At 43.2% G+C, this 18,077-nt stretch overlaps 1 protein-coding gene across 5 annotated transcripts in view; it reads right to left on the reverse strand.

The window, feature by feature from the left end:
* Window positions 1-18,077, reverse strand: part of ARFGEF3 (ARFGEF family member 3) — a 121,309-nt gene that overhangs the window by 62,925 nt on the left and 40,307 nt on the right. For all 5 annotated transcript variants that reach the window (XM_050949398.1, XM_050949401.1, XM_050949399.1 and 2 more), the window contains exon 5: window positions 4,364-4,432. In XM_050949398.1, coding sequence (XP_050805355.1) covers window positions 4,364-4,432 — 69 coding nt within the window. The remainder of the gene's footprint in view (window positions 1-4,363; window positions 4,433-18,077) is intronic.

Below are 18,077 nucleotides of genomic sequence, written 5' to 3' on the forward strand. Positions count from 1 at the left end.
TTTTAGGATTTCTGCCTCATGGCTAAATTTTGGGCACAATAAAGCATGATTGAATTCCTCGGTTAGAAATATAATATGCTTGATTAGTGCAAATCGTGTGAGCCAAAATGCCACACACTGGAATAATCTGAGCTATAGGCTCTTGCACCATTCTCATCCCAGTCACTCTGTTATGTCCCAGAGTAGCGTTATGAGAACATTATATGTAGCATGTGATGTTTTGTGCCTCTTACGTGACAGAGGCAAGATAAAGACAAAATTAATGTTTCCTTTCTCGGGTTTGCATGTGTCCCCATTTTAACAATACATTAAAACCTGGTAAAGCTGAAGGTATTTGCATCAGATAATGGACAGTTCATCTTGGCTTTTGGGGCATCTGTTGACCTTTGAGAGTGTTATATTTCCTAAGGTAAGTGAGGAATTTCATTCAGCATGATCTTAATTAGTAGATGTGTGAGGAAGATTCCAAAGATGCCTGAGGTCTCACACTGCACAGACTGTCAATGCAGATTAAAGCTTTTTATCTTAAATGTGTAAAAAGGTGCCATGCAGCTGTCACTACTGTTATTTATATAGTGCACAGTGCTTCATGACAAGAAAACCAACTAAACAAATACAGAATTCCTACACTGAACAGTGTACATTCTAATCCTGCAGTCAGACCTATATGAACAGACCCTGGAACTGTGCATCACCTCAATGGCTTCAATGAGGAGCAGGGATCTGCCAATACAGATCCATTACAGGACTGGCGCCTAAGGAAATACATATGAAATGCCTGAGTTTACAGATAGCGGAATGCTCTATCTTGCTAAGCCAGTGTGATTTTCTCTTTATGCTTCTCCGACAGCACAAGAAAATCCTTACTCTTCTGCCATTTTCAAAAGGAGACTTGGAACAGAGGTTGCCATCACATACCACACAAGAATTCCAGTGGGTAAGGAATACAAAATCCTATCAGACGTTGCTGAGGCCGAATCATTCATAGCAACTGTGTGTGCTGCAAGGGTTTGAATAGTAATATTCTTATCTAATTCAATTTACTTAGAGAACTGTGGAAAGACTGAATTTAAAGGCAGGCTGACTTTCTGGAAAGAGCAGGATCGATTTCCCCTTTTTTCTTCCCCCACCCCTTGTGTGTTAACGTGCAGCAGTGTTGCTCAGCTGAACTCCAGTCTCGCAAGCCAAGCACGATACCTTGTGAAATGTCATTGGTGGGGATGCACCAGTAAAAATGCGAGAGCACAGGGCACTGAAGAGGTGTGCAATGGACACTTTGATCATTTCATGCATTTGGGGGCTTCCAGCTTTGTGACATGCAAAACACAGCTAAGAAAGCAAAACACAAAGGATTAGACAAAGCAATACAATCTCCAAAACCAAAGGTGGGAATAGATAAAAGAAGATAAACAAGTCACAAAGCATTAAATAACTTTTCATGCAGGGGCCTGACCAACATTAAAGGTATTGTATCTAGTTAGGAATGTATATAGCTAGGTAGACTGTAGGTTCAACACTAGTAATATTTAAGCCATTTATACAACACTCTTCATGGTCAGAGTACTTCACAAATATCTCTTTACCCTTCACAGAACTCTAATCTGGGGGCCATAATGCTCATTGAAATTGGGAAACTGAGGCTGAGGTTAAGGCCAAAATGCTCAGATGTATCCATTAATGTGGGGTACCTCCATTATTGACTGATCAGGTGGCGCAAAGTGGCCAGCTTGTAGCTGTAACTTGCCAGAAGATAATTCCCATTGGAGGGGAACCCCCACTGGCAAGAGATGAGCAGAGACAGAAGAGCTTACTCTAGGCACCATGTCCACCCTACTATGGGACACATCAGGGAAGGGAGGAAGAATAGGCACATGGCAGAAAAGAACTCTGCCAATTCTCCACTGGAATAAGTTTGAGCAGCTGATGCTGGGGGCAGGCCAGTGCTGAATCACCCCACTGGCTACCACCCCAGCACTGGGAAGAGTTCAGATGCAGGGGAGAACCGAGTCCTCGGGTTTCAAATGTTAAAGCCTTTGTAATATCTATGGGCCAGAATCACAAAGCCATAGGTGCCTATAGGTGCTTTTAGGTATAGGAACACTAGCAAACACTCCTAATGTAGTTAGAGCTGATACTGGTTTTTGCTGGGATAGCTGATACTGATTCCCTGAACAAACTGCGCTAACCCAGCAAAAGAATGTCTTTTTTGTCCAATGTAGTTTCATCTACACTCAGCTTTTGCTGATAAAAAAAAAAAAAAAATCACACTCCTAATTGACTTTACTATGCCAGCAAAAAGTTTTAAAGGTAGACATGGCCTTTTAAGAGTGAGGATATGGTAGAGCCACTAACCAATGGCAGGATCCAATACTTAACATGAAATAAAGCTGGCGTTTATCAGGGTGTTTTAAAGAGAAAAAGTCATGTGTCATTTGCATATCGTCATCTGAAAATGCACAGCAGAAATAGAAAATATGACTTCAGATAACGCTCACAGTCTTGGGGATGTCCCCAGGGAACAAAGAACATGAAGCACTGACAATTGATTTCCACTACCTGAAGTAGCAGCTCAAAGGTTGAAATACTGGAGCTATTAACCCCTTTTTGCAATGTGTATTGCATCTTACTGTATCTCTCGATCTACAGTTCACGGATACATTGGGCTAGATTCACCTTCCATTTTCACCAGCTTCTGCCCGCCACAGTGGAAGAAAGTCTGCCAAAGAGAGGCTGCAGCCGTGTAAAGGAGCCATAAGTTTGCCTCTGTATGAAGGATTGGGGCAACAGGGGTTTAACACAGCCTGAGAAAGGGGTTGCCTGGGCAGGGAGGAGGTAGGTGCTGCTGATCCAGTACATCTTTGCTACAGCCTCAAGTAGTGAGGCTCCTACAGAGCCCCCATGAAAACAGAAGTTACTCTTCATAAGTTTGGATTTCCTAACATTATTTAAGAGGGTGAAACCATGAGTTACACAGGTCATCCCAAATTAGTACTATCATGTATTCTGCACATGGCACGCTTTTAGGACTGTCTTAGAGAGTTTTAACATTTTGTATGGAGACTATTTTTGTATCCATCTGCCTGCAAAGTCAATTAGCGACATTTTAGCAGTTAAGTTACCATGGTAAGACAGCTAGTTTTCTTAGTTACTATGCTTTTTCCCCCTAGGTAGCAACAGAGTGATGCAGGATCAATTTCATCCCCAGATTTATAAAACGCTACCACTGCCAGGTAAAGCTAGGCACTTCCATCAGGTTTTCTTTTCTTCATGCACCAAGGAAAAACTGACATTGATTCGCAATTGTTAGTCATTTTCTTTCTCTGCTCACTAATTTCACTTGTAACTTCCCAAGCTGTTTTTTAAATAATAGCAGAACACAGACTGATATCTCCATCTCTAATTTTCAATGCAGAAATGAAATAAATAAAATTAAATAATAATATTCCCCACTACTGAAAAGAACAGCTAATAAGTGTTGTAAAAGCAGAGAGGTGCTATGTCATGGGGTTAACAAGGATTTTCATACAAACCTTTTCATTGCTGTATTAAACATTGATGTTAAGTGTGTATACATTCCCCTCAACCCTATGCAGTGCAATTCAATATAATTGTATATTATATACACAACAGCGCCTATATACACAACATGCATTAGGACTGAGTATTTCTATGCATTTCTTCCTTTCTGGCTACATGGGAGGCTCACTGCTTGAAACTCACTGTGCAACTAAATAAAGCACTTGTCTGAAAATGCTCACTTATAAACAGATCTGCTGTTCGCAGGTGCATTTTCCAGCTGCCAAAGCCCTTTCTACAATTTAATCCAGACAAATGTAATGAGGACAAAGGAAGACTTATTAATGCCAGTGAGACAACGTAATAAATCTAAGGATGTAATAATTCCTTTTCTTGGACGCATCAGGAATAAGGGACACACTAGCAATGCATATTATAGGTCAATCTCATCTCTGATGTAACTGTATTAACTTTGGTGGAGTTTCACCAGGGATGAATTTGGCTCCACAAGTTGTTGTAAAATTGAAGGAGAAAATGTTATTACTGTTAAAGGCAAAGCAAAACATGCAAAGTTTTAAACACAGACAATACTGTAATACACAGCAGCCACTAAGAAGAATTTCCATGAGCAGAAAGTGCATCTTCCAATGCATTTCTATAGCTGTCAGCACTGTGGTTGCTAATCATGTTGACTAATAAACGGTAACAAGGGTAATATCAATCATTAAGAATAACTGCAATTGTTTTGATGAAATCAATCCCAGTCTATGTATAGAAAGCACATTCTAGTTAGTGGCAATAGGTCAAGAAAAACAAGCAATGTTAGTGGGGGATGGAGGGCACTCACCTCAGCAATCTTTAGCACTGAACTTCCATTCAGGTCAAATGTGGAGGAGTATGTGATACAGAGCAAAACCTTGAACACAGAGGGGGGAAAAGCACAAGAGCTTTAGTTTCATCCACCATTTCTAGTTTGTGGTTGAGTTTTTATATTGTCTGTTGTGTTCCCTAATAACTTTTTCTTCATCATACCCTTTTAGACAACACTCCTTTCATTTTCCACAGCAGCAATTACTAGGGTTGGGGTTGGCAATGAAGTTGCTGACTGGTTCCCGTTTGGAAAATTGTGACTGTTAACCCAAAAAGGAAAGAGTCACCGCAACCACAGATGTTATGTTGCTCTACATGAACATGTCTTTCAGAGAAGGATCGTCCAGTGGTTTGGATATTAGCCTGGGACTTGAGAAAGCCAGGTTCAATTCCCTGGCCTGCCACTGATTTCCTGTGTCACCTTGGGAAAATCACTTAGTCTCTCTGTGACTTAGTAACCTACCTAACAGGGATGGAGTCAGGATAAACACATTAAAGATCGTAAAGCACTCAGATACTATGGGAAGTGAGAAGCCATGCAAATAAACATGAAATAATGTAGTGAGCAATTTAGAAACCAGTCCTTGCATTGGCATTGATTTAAAAAATGATTTACAATTAGTAACTTTAATTAATCCACAAAAGATCCCTGCCAAGAAGGAAAATAGAAAAAGGAGGGTCTTGAAAGGACTGGGGAGGCTTAAAGGGATCCTCTTTGTCTGACAATATTTTCATCTTATTATTTGTACTACACTCGTGTCCAGAGGATCAAAATCCCGCTGTCTAGGCACTGCACCAACACCTAGAAGGAACCCTTCTTCTAACCAGCCTAAATTTGCTCATGATTATTTGTTCCTGTGCCAACATTGTCCTTTAGCTTAAACAGCTCTTCATCAACCTGGTGGACTCCAAATCTGGGAAAAAGAGACTCCACCATGCAGCTCACTTGCACCTGACACAAAAATAATTCGTTACTGGAGGTAAGTGCAGGGAATTTAAGATTTGGTACTAAGAATCATCATTTGATCATCATCTGCCAGCTCTTACAGGTACAGAGGAAAAACCCATCTGTAGAAAAATGTGTCATTTTCCCCTGAGCATACAAATGCCTGTATCCTCCTAAGCTTTCACATGCCTGTCAGCCTGAAAAATGCTTGTGTTCTTTGCACTCAGAAATACAGTGGATCTTTAAAAATGATATGGGATATAACTCGAAACAACACCAGAGCACAGAAATGGACAAGTTTGATTTCATGCATTTATAATTTTCCCTACCAACGAGATACCCCAATTGTAAGAAACATCTGCAAACAAGTCAGGAAGATCCAGAAGCTGAACCTTGTTAGCCAATACATATATGTTAGGTATAATATATAACATATTGATTGATACTATGTGCATGGCAGTAATATGATATACATTATACATATGTGTTGGGAAATTATGCTAATTTAACAGATTATGCTCTTCCCACAATTCAATTAATCCGTATCAAATATCCCACAATACTTTGCAAAGCTGACGTTAGCTTTAGCATTAGAAAAATAGGAAACCTGTCAAAGCAAAGATGGATGAATACTTTGTACCAAGCACAGTTAGGGAGTACTTTCATGGCTCATCAACACTTGAAATGTAGTATTCAAAACAAGACATGGGAAAGTATAGGGCCCTATCTTCACGGACCAGTATCTGGGATACCAGTATCCAAAATGAAGACAAGGAAGGTACAGAACAACAAATTAAGGAACTGGTACAAACAGGTGGGTTGAGGATTGTATGGGGAAACAAATCCATGCTATCAGAACTTCGTTCCAAAAGATAGAATGCCAAAACATTTGAAAAAAATCTCCAAGGCTATGATGGACAAAGGCCATAACAGGGAATCAACACAGTGCAATGTGAAACTTAAGGAGCTGAGACAAGCATACCAGAAAACCAAAGAATCAAATGGACGCTCTGGAACAGAGATGCAGATATGCCGCTTCTACGCTGAGCTGCATGCAATTCTAAGAGGGGCCGCCACCACTACCCCACCCATTCGTGGACTCCAATGATGGGATACTCTCAGTCACCATGCCTGAGGATTTTGAGGATGGGGAAGATGAGGACAATGACGATGACAAGGTTGAGGAGAGCACACAGCACACTGTTCTTCCCAACAGCCAGGATCTTTTTCTCAGCCTGACGGAATTACCCTCCCAAGGCGGTATCCCAGACAATGAAGCCATGGAAGGGACCTCTGGTGAGTGTACCTTTGTAAATATAAAAGATGGTTTAAAGCAAGTGTTTTTTAATGATTAATTTGCCCTGAGGACTTGGGATGCATTCGCGGCCAGTACAGCTACTGGAAAAGTCTGTTAACGCGTCTGGGGATGGAGCGGAAATCCTCCAGGGACATCTCCATGAAGCTCTCTTGGAGGCACTCGAAGAGCCTTTGCAGAAGATTTCTGGAGAGAGCAGCCTTATTCCGTCCTCCATGGTAGGACACTTGACCACGCCATGCTAATAGCAAATAATCTGATACCACTGCATGACGAAGTCTGGCAGCGTACGGTCCCGGTGTTTGCCAGCATTCAAGCAATATCCATTCTTTATCTCTCTGTGTTATCCTCAGGAGAGTGATATCGTTCATGGTAACCTGGTTGAAATATGGGAATTTAATTAAGGGGACATTCATAGGTGTCCGTTCCTACTGGGCTGTTTGCCTGTGGCTGAAAAGAAATCCTCCCCGCAGTTAGCCAAACGGTGGCGGAGGGGAGGAGGGGCATTGGGGCTGAGCTGTTTGCGTTTGGCTATCAGGGATCTTCCCTGATACCAGCCACGCGGTGTGGTGGGGGAGGGTTAAAGCAATCATCCCAGAGAAAAGGATGGGAGGGGATTAGTTTGGTTTCTGCTGCTGCACATTAAACACGAAAACCTAAATGGACAACTCAACGGGCTTTGCTTGGTATGGGAAAGGAGGGGCGCTGCTGTTATGAAGGTTGCAGAAGCCGAAAGACTATGGCTTACCATGGCTGCCTGCAAGCCAAATTTTGTTCCCCGGGGTGTTTGATGTCTAAAACACCAAAGCTGCAGGCACTCAATATAAGATGCAAAAACTGACCTTTTACCGAAATCACATGTGCTATGTAATGTGCATATCGTTGTTCACCGTGAAAGAGTATAACCATTGTTCTGTAAAATGTATCTTGTTAAATACTTCTCTCCCTTTTTTCCTCCCACAGCTGCAAATGTTTCGAGCCTCCCTCCTCCATCCCAAAGACTATCTCAGATAAGGCGGTGAAAAAAAATGCATGCGCGATGAAATGTTCTCTGAGCTCATGCAGGCATCCCACACTGAAAGAGCTCAGCAGAAAGGGTGGAGGGACACAATAGCACAGGACAGGAAAGCGGCCAGTGAATGTGAAGAGAGGTGGTGGCAGGAAGATCAGAGGAGGCACGATGCAATGCTGGGGCTACTGTGGGAACAGACATAATGCAGCATCTGCTGGGGGTTCAGGAACGTCAGCTGGAGAGACTGCCACTGCAGCCCCTGTTTAACTGCCCTCCCTCCTCCCCATGTTCCATAGCCACCCAAGAACATGGGGCGGGGCGGGGCAGGCTCCGGGCACCCAACCACTCCATCCCAATGGACAGAAGGCTGTCATTCAACAAGTTCTGAAGTGGCCTTTTCCTTCCTTACTCCCCTCCTCCCACATCCCATCTGGGCTACCTTGTAAGTTATCAATTAATAATGAATACATGATTTTTAAAAACGATAGTGACTTTATTTCCAAGATGTGATTGAAGAGGGGAGGGCGGTTGGCTTACAGGGAATTAGAGTCAACACAGGGGGTGGGTTTTCGTCAAGGAGTAACAAATAGAACTGTCACATGGTACCCTGGCCAGTCATGAAACTGGTTTTCAAAGCTTCTCTGATGTGCAATGCTTCCTGATGTGCTCTTCTAATTGCCCTGGTGTCTTGCTGCGTGTAATCAGTGGCCAGGCGATTTGCCTCAACCTCCCACCCCACTATAAATGTCTCCCCCTTACTCTCACAGAGATAGTGGAGCACACAGCAAGCAGCAATAACAATGGGAATTTTGCTTTTACTGAGGTCTCAGCAAGTCAGTAAACTGCGCCAGCGACCCTTCAAATGTCCAAATGCACATTCTACCATCATTCTGCACTTGCTCAGCCTATAGCTCAACAACTCCTGACTACTGTCCAGGGTGCCTGTGTACGGCTTCATGAGCCAGGGCATTATCGGGTAGACTGGGTCCCCAAGGATAATTATAGGCATTTCAACATCCCCAACAGTTATTTTCTGGTCTAGGAAGTAAATCCCTTCCTGCAGCCATTTAAACAGACCAGAGTTCCTGAAGATGCGAGTGTCATGAACCTTTCTCAGCCATCCCGCGCTGATTTTGGCGAAATGTCCCTTGTGATCCACCAGTGCTTGCAGCACCATTGAAAAGTACCCCTCGCAGTTTATGTACTCACTGCCTTGGTGGTCTGGTCCCAAGATAGGGGTATGGGTTCCATCTATTGCCCCACCACAGTCAGGGAATCCCATTGCAGCAAAGTCATCCACTTTGACCTGCACATTTCCCAGAGAAACTACCCTTGATAGCAGCAGCTCATTGATTGCCTGGGCTACTTGGATCACAGCAGCGCCCACAGTAGATTTGCCCATTCCAAATTGATTCCTAACTGACCGGTAGCTGTCTGGCATTGCAAGCTTCCAGAAGGCTATCGCCACTCGCTTGTGAACTGTGAGGGCTGCTCTTATCTTGGTATTCTTGAGGTTCAGGGCAGGGGAAAAGCAAGTCACAAAGTTCCATGAAAGTGCCCTTACACATGCAAAAGTTTTGAAGCCACTGGGAATCATCCCAGACCCTCACCAGTCTGTGCTTGTTTCCTGGGCCCAGAATGAGCCCCAGTAACACCATGATTTCCACACTGCCGGGGCCCGCGCTTTGAGAGAAGTCTCTGTCCATGTCCTCATCACTATGCTGCCGTCGCCTCTTTGCCTGGTTTTTCAGCTTCTGGTTCTGCATAAACTGCACGATAATGTGCGAGGTGTTTACAATGCTCCTAACTGCTGTGGTGAGCTGAACGGCCTCCATGCTTACTGTGCTATGGCGTCTGCTCGGGCAATCCAGGAAAAATGGTGCAAAACGATTGTCTGCTGTTGCTTTCACGGAGGGAGGATTCACTGACTACATTTACCCATAACCACCCATGACAAATTTTTGGCCCCATCAGGCATCGGGAGCTCAAACCAGAATTCCAACAGGCAGCGGGGACTGCAGGAACTGTGGGATAGCTACCCACAGTGCACCGCTCAGAATGTCAACACTTGCCACGGTACTATGGACGCACACTGTCCAATTAATGTGATTAGTGTGGACACATGCACCCGACTTTATATAATCTGTTCCCAAAAATCAACTTCTGTAAAATCGGAGTAACTTTGTAGTGTAGACATACTCTTAGAGACTAAAAAATTTGAGCATAAGCTTTCGTGGGCTACAGCCCACTTTATCAACTGCATAGAATGGAACATATAGTAAGGAGATATATATACACACACATATAGATAACATCAAAAGGTGGGAGTTACCCTACCAACTCTAAGAGGCTAATTAATTAAGATGAGCAATTATCAGTAGGAGAAAAAAAAACTTCTGTAGTGATAATCAAGATGGCCCATTTCAGACAGTTTGACAAGAAGATGTGAGGATACTTAACATGGGGAAGCAGATTCAATGTGTGTAATGGCTCAGCCATAGCCCATCTCTATTCAAGCCTAAATTGATGGTATCCAGTTTGCATATTAATTCAAGTTCAGCAGTTTCTCGTCGGAGTCTGATTTTGAAGCTTTTCTGTTGCAAGATGGCCACCTTTAAGTCTGTAACTGAGTGACCACAAAGGTTGAAGTGTTCTCCTACTGGTTTTTGAACGTTATGATTCCTAATGTCAGATTTGTGTCCATTTATTCTTTTGTGTAGAGACTGTCTGGCTTGGTCAATGTACATGGCAGGGGGCATTGCTGGCACATATATCACATTGGTAGATGTGCAGGTGAATGAGCCCCTGATGGCGTGGCTGATGTGATTAGGTCCTATGATGATGTCACTTGAATAGATATGTGGACAGAGTTGGCATCGGGCTTTGTTGCAAGGATAGGTTCCTGGGTTAGTGTTTTTGTTCCGTGGTGTGTGGTTGCTGGTGAGTATTTGCTTCAGGTTGGGGGGCTGTCTGTAAGCAAGGACTGGGAGAGTGAGGGATCATCTTTCAGGATAGGTTGTAGATCTTTGATGATGTGCTGGAGAGGTTTTAGTTGGGGGCTGAAGGTGACTGCTAGTGGCGTTGTTTTATTTTCTCTGTTGGGCCTGTCCTGTAGTAGGTGACTTCTGGGTACTCTTCTGGCTTTGTCAATCTGTTTTTTCACTTCAGCAGGTGGCTATTGTAGTTTTAAGAATGCTTGATAGAGATCTTATAGGTGCTTGTCTCTGTCTGAGGGATTGGAGCAAATGTGGTTGTACCTTAGAGCTTGGCTGTAGACAATGGATCATGTGGTGTGTTCTGGATGGAAGCTGGAGGCAGGTAGGCAAGTATAGCGGTCAGTAGGTTTCCAGTATAGGAAAAGAGAGGAGAAAATGGTATTCCTTAACACTTCCACAAAACAAATAATAAAGAATATTGTAAAAAAGAAAGTAACACTCAGAAGAGTTCAGATACTCCACCCAGATATACCCATTTCATTGATGGGTGAATTCTGCACATGATTTGGTACGCCATAAACATATTCCATAACTGTTCATTACTGGAGTCACAGCACCATTCACTTGAAGCCTCTTGTATTGCTTATAGCTGGAGACAGGATGAACTGCCAGATGGATCACTGGTCTGATCTAGCAATTTCTGTGTTCCTATCTCATACAGATGTAATATTTCACATGCCACAGGTCTCCAAAAGGTGTGCAGGTGCATCTTAAACACCCACATCGGAATATCTGGTCTACAATTTGCAAAGTGCTATTATACTCTAGAATAGAAAGCCTTATGTCAATGTACGGTACAGTTTTTCCCCTGGCACTAATGACACACTGCATCCCTTGTGTGCTGTGTGTGACTTCTCGCTCTTTTATGGCAGCTCAGTCACATACAGCTTGTAAAAGACTGTGCTTTGTAGAACATTTAATTGTAACAGCATTCTGTGAAACACAAAGGAATATATCCCATAACCAGGCGTTCTTATGAGGCTCTGCTTACTGAAATGATGATTCCTATTTTTTTGCCCTCATTCAACTCTCACTCCATATTCTGCCCTTAAATGGCTGCAATTTGAGCAGGTAGGAAATGTGTCTAGTCTTTCCTGTCAGAGATGCCAGTGAGCCTCAAACAGTTGGCAGCTGACTCAGTTTCTGGTATAGGGGTCAGACACAGAAAACAACAAATGTGATCAGCTGGTTGCTGATGAAGAAGTGACAAAACATATTTTGAAACAACAGGGAATTCAAGCAAAAGTAGATTTGACTGCTAATAATTTGTAGGGTTAGATTTACAACAGAGGGGGGAAGCCACTCTCTCACACAGGCTGTGGGCCCTACTGTCTTCTATGGCCTTGTCTACTGACAAAAACAGTATAGTTAAGGTTGTCCCTCTCCTCCCCGCCTCCCAGTGTGGATGCAATGATACCAGTTTAGAAGCGTTTACTGGTAAAACTATTTTGATTTAAAAAAAAAAAAAATCACATCAAACAAGTTCTATTATCTTGTAAAGGTTCACATGTGATTTCTAGCAATGGATGAACCATAACGAAAACTGTTCATTTTAATTATTGGTGAAGCTCTGCCCGTCATGGAACAAGAAATACTGTCTTTCTCCCCAGAGCCCAGGATACAAATGGTATTAGAAGGCAATATCAAACTGCATGCACAGATGGGCTTTCACAATGGGCAAAGGGAAAAAATAATTGCTTTTTGTAATACACTGAAAGTCACTTTTCACAGAAGGACTTTACTGTATAAAAGGAGGGTCACTTTAATTGGGATCGCAATTTCTACCGTGCAATGCACTGCAGTCAGACAATGAGTGGGAGAAAGTACTACCCCCATTTTACAGATGAGGAAAGTGGGTGAGACGATAGAAATTCCAAAGTTCACTTAAGTCCAATGAGACCTAGGTGCTTTTTAAAAGGTTACCCAGGAGATCAAGTGACTTGCCCAAGGTCCACAGGAATGTCTGTGACAGAGCTCGGAAGTTAGACCAGATCTTCTGAGTCCCAGTCCAGCGCCATATCCACAAAACCAACAAGGTCCTCCAGTATTAAAATTTAATTATTATTTTTTGGAGTGGAGGGAAAAGAGGTTATGGAAACTGGTTTTCTGTAGTGCTAGGATCTGAATACCTGTTGAGTATGGATCTTTCTGCAAAGAAACGCAACCAGGAAACATTTTGATAGCTGACAGAATATCTATTAGTCTGATCATACAGGTTTCTCTGGTTTTGTAAGGAAAACAGCAAAAAAAATGAAGCGCCTTAATGATTCTACACGGATTATGCAATCCGTATCATTGTATACAGCATGGCAGTGTCTAATTGCGGGGAGGATGAAGACAGTGGTTCCCCATGAATCAGCAGTGCTGTGAAAGGCTTGGCTATCAGTAGGAACTGGTGTTCTGGATTATGAATGCACCACTGTTTCAAACAAAGATTCAGATCAGGTGTGGAATAATCTCACAAATTGCAAGTGATGACATGCTGAATGCTCCCAGAAGAACATGCTCACTAATTCACTGGACTAAAAACTACCACAGAAAACTGTGAAACCTCTGTTTATGTAGCACAGGGGTAGGAGGGAAGGAAATGATTTAGGGCAGTGACTCTCAAATTTTTGTACTGGTGATCACTTCACATAGCAAGTCTCTCAGTGTGACCTCCCCTTATAAATTAAGAACACTTTTTAATATATTTAACACCATTATAAATGCTGGAGGCAAAGCAGGGTTTTGAGTGGAGGTTAACAGCTCACAACTCCCCATGTAATAACCTCGCGACCCCCTGAGGGGTCCCAAACCCCAGTTTGAGAACCCCTGATTTAGGGCAATCACCAATAGATATTTTACACATTTTTAATGGCTCTGGCAGTGGCTTTTGTCTTCAAAAATTACGATACTGCCTATGTACCACTCCATCTGGCATAATTTATGGAAGCTCTTGGGCTGCTCTAAATTAAACCAGAGGCTGGTTCAGCCCCCAATCAGACTGAAGATTAGAGCAGAAAGATGGATTAGAGCTACCTTTCCCTTTCCACACTAAGCCCTGCACCATGCATAGCTCAGCCAGACATGAGGATATAGCCCAATACGTAATCAAGTAACAAAAAATTGTATTGCAATGCATAGGTGCAAAGGGCAGAGTTAAGACTGTACAAATAATGTCACTAGTCATTTCCTGACTTCTGAATGCTTCATTTTAAAACATTATGGGTCGGTTATAATCTAGCCCTATACAGTCTCACAGGGGCTTAAGGAGGTATAAGACTTCCCTTCTCTCATTCTTGTGTGGATTGACAGTCGAAGCTTGAAGAGGAGGGCAAGCTACACTGGGCTGGAGGGAGTCAGGGAATGGGTGGGTGGGGAATGGTTAGAACTTTGATGCTACCCCTTAAACACAGTGGTCAGTGGAGCTAAACTGGTGCATGGTAATGAGCTGCAGTTACAGCTGTGTGGAAAGTAACTCTCACACCTCCTGGTTGTGGTGCTCTGTCCCTGTCTAGTGGCACCGAGACCACACAGGGATTAGTGAGCATCACACCTACAAGGTGTGTGGGTTACACAGCAATATGGGAAATAGGGAATGAATTGTGGCTTTCAGACAGCATGTTTATACTGCAAAAAAGACTTGTTGGAGCCAGTCTCAGAGCCTGGGTCTGCAGACTCAAGCTTGCACTACAGGGACACAAAGAGCAGCGTAGATGTTTCCACTTGGGTGGAGGAGGGAGGGGTGGATCTCAGACTCCGGACTCCGGCCTGAGCAGGAAGGTCTATATTGCTATTTTCAGCCCAGTAGCATTAGCCCTGTGAGCCTGAGTCTGTAGAGCCGGGCTCTGAGTCTCACTGCCGTGAAGGCTTTTTTGCAGTGTAGACACAGCCTGACTTATAGTTCCTTCCCTGGGCTGATGGAGTTCAGCGCAGTCCCTCACACGGGGCTAGAGGTAAAGTCTCAATCTCACCCTTAATGTTCTTTTGATGTAATTTTTTTTGCATGCGGTATGTATTAAATGGGGAAAAAATAATGTGATGTTAAGACTATACGTTTCAAACACTAGTGTAAGGATATGAAAAAGTGTTGACATTCTCATTGTAATATTAACATGCCAACATCGCACATAATGGTCAAATGCTGTTCCCTGCCACAACAGTACAACCCCACTGGGTTTTAGTCAGCGTAAGGCAAGAGAGAGCAGGGAGCAGTATAATAGGGATGGGAGGTACAGTCCTGTAGCTACAGCTTCCATCTGTTATAGCTGATCAGTGGCCTCGTCTCAGGTGTCTGCAATGCTGAACAGAGTGAGCGTTTCAGGTAGCAAGCTTGGGGAACAAGGCAAATGCTTCATAAAAGCACTGACAGACCTACATTTGCATTGAACTTTGCATTAAAAATGACATGCTGAGTCAGCAGTGAATTCATTTTGGAGTAGCAGCAACAGTCACTCTTTGTACCTAACTTCTAGAGATTCTGAGCCAATAACATGAAATGCTTGTTTTGCTCATTTGTAGTTTTGCTGGTTCGAGAAGTTTCATGGGGGATAGAAAATGCATCAAAGAGAAGTAACCCAGGGGCAGTAATTTAATTGGATCCATACCCCAAATTGGGGCTGTAAAACTGATGAAGTGTGGTTTTCTTGCCAGGTGCTGCCCATTTCCTCATGGTAGGTGCTTTGGATATGGAGAAAAAAAAATGCTTCATGTCCTTGGATTGCTATGTATTCATCTGTGGAACCGTGAGGCTCTGCACAGACAATGCCAATTGCAGCCTTTAGTGCCTTTCTGCTCTGTTCAGGCTCACAAGCTGTGAAAAAGCCATTCTAATAAGTCTGGTTTGGCCTGAAACTTAAATCCTAGCAAAATACTCATCTGAAATAGTCCCTCTCAGGTCAGTGCTGCTGGGATCATCACAGTGGATTGTAGGGCACTTCAGCCTGAATCCCTTCTCAGGAGAGAGAGGGATGCAGGGCCCAGCCCATGCAGAGGTGAATACTAGCGGCCCGACTCCTAGAGAGATGTACCTTGAACAGAACACGGATGGGGTCAAAGGTGGTTTTCCTGAAATTGTGACCAGTAGATGCAGGTTTTGTCTATAATGCATGTCAAGTTTCAGTCAGTTGGCCAGTAGACAACTTAACTGAGGGACGCAAGCGAAGGGGTCATGTGACCACACATATTACACAGGCCATCTCCCACAGTGCAAAGATTTAAAGCACACCTCTAGATAGTAAGGTGGTGAAACAGTCCACTATCTACTTTGGCTTTTTATCCATCACTGTTTTATCCACTGAACATAGTGAAATTTCACATGATTTCTCTTCCCTCCCCCACTTCCCCGATTCCACTCTCTCAAAATTAGTTTTTCTGTAAAATTTAATCAATTTTTGCAGGGTTTTTTTTTTGGGGGGGGGGTGCATTAAACACAAAAATATCACATTTTGACTTTCATGTTTCAAATCCACCTTTTGCTTGGAACAGGACTATCTTTGCTCAGAAAGGGATTTGGTTTTGCTGAAATGTATTTCATTTTATGGTGAAATGGACCCGTTTAAGTTTGTACCAAAATGTTCAAGCCTGAATTTTAAGTCATCTCCCTTTTCATTGCAAATATTTGGCACACTTCTTCTAGTGGGAGAGGGATCATTTCTGTTACAAAACCCACCAAAGGCCCATATAAATTTTTTTTTTTGCTAATATTATTTCTCTCTCAAATTTAGCTGTTTTAGGGAGTAAAAATGATTGAAATAAAATCCAAGAAAGCACCAAGGTGATATATTATTTAAGAGGAAACTCAACTACAGATTGACAGCAGAGATCAGCAATTGTTTTCTAGTCTGTATGCTCACGAGTCTCCCCCATGAGTCTCTCTGTTTACTAAAATTACCATTTTTATAGCTCCTGCAATGAATTCCTGTTTTTAAGGACAGTGAAATGACTCTTACTCCTACAATAAAACCAGTCATTATATGTATAACATCTCAAAAAGGCAGCATAAGGAGTAATGCAGCTTATGTACAGTTTAAAACATGGCTGTTTCAATCCAACCTCCTCCTCAATTTAATTATGCTGTCTAGGAAAGGCACAGTAGCTACAAATGCTGCTCCATTAAATGTAACCAACTGTATGTATCAGAGACACAGAAAGAGATATTTCATACACACTGACCCTTAAATACCCACAAATGTGCAAGTTCATCACAAACCTTTTCACTGTCTTACTATTTTAAATGAGCTTCTTTAATTTTTTTATCCCTAAAGTGCAGAATTTAGTAATTCAGAGAAAGATTTGAAGTGCGGTTTTACTATATACAACAATGGCTTCATTCATTCTCTCTCAATATTTCCGGATCAGAATCAGTTTTATAAATCGAAAGAAAATGATGTCTAACTATCCGCTCTTAAATCTATTGCTGGTCAGAAACTGGGTATTTTTTGCCCACACACAAAATTTTCACTGAAAAACTGAAAATCCCCGAACCCACACATTTTTAAGTTAAGTTTTTTGATGGTAAAAAAAAAAAAAAAAATTAAAAAATTTTGAGGAAAGCAGACACTCCCCATGAAAAGTTCCATTTAATCAAAAAAACCCAACAAAACAATTCCCCATAAAAAAAAAGTTTTGAATGTAAAACTCTCCCTGGGTTCTGTTTCCTACACCATCACTAGGGCCCTACCAATTTCACATCTATGAAAAATGTGTCAGATTGTGAAATCTGCTCTCCCCATGCTGCTGGGAGCCTGGGGCTCCTAGCTGCTAGTCTGGCTGAGCTAGGAAGGGACAGGAGTTGTTTTTCCCTGCACAGCCACTCTTGGTGGGCAGATCAAATCGACCTCGAGCGGCAGTGCAGAAATGAGGGTGCTATACCCTCACTTCTGTGCTGGAGCAGCCTGGGAGCTAGGTTTCCAGCTTCCGCCCCGACTCTCTGGCCCCCACCCCAAGCTTCTAGCTCGAGGCTCTCTCCCCTGGCGTCTCCTGCTGGGGCTGGGAGCTTCTGCTCGCGGCGGCTGAAGTAGGGGCATCCTGTGCTTGCGGCTTCCACCTCCTGCTGGGGCTTGGGGCAGCCTGGGCTCAAGGTTTCCACCCCCGTGGCTTCAGCCAGAGGTCAAGGCTTCAGCCCCCTGCAGCCGCAGCCGAGCTCAGTGTGCCCGGGCTTGGGGCTTCTTCCCCCACAGCTCCTGTTGGGACGACCAGGTAGGGGCTACCGCCACTGGGGCTTCTTCCAGGCTGAGGCACTCATTTTTCTCGGGGGCTCACAAATTGGCCAGGGGCCCTGCCTTAATCTGCCACTGACCTGGACTAGCAGCTAGGAAACCCCAGCACCTACCCACCTCCACCAACCTCCTCTAGCCAGTCCTGAAGGCAGCACAGAAATGAGGGTGGCAATCTTGGGACCTCCCCCACCCCATGTACTCATTTTGAGTCAGGACCCCC

This window comes from Gopherus flavomarginatus, chromosome 4 (genome assembly GCF_025201925.1).
Source record: "Gopherus flavomarginatus isolate rGopFla2 chromosome 4, rGopFla2.mat.asm, whole genome shotgun sequence".
In the NCBI taxonomy this organism is placed as follows: domain Eukaryota; kingdom Metazoa; phylum Chordata; order Testudines; family Testudinidae; genus Gopherus; species Gopherus flavomarginatus.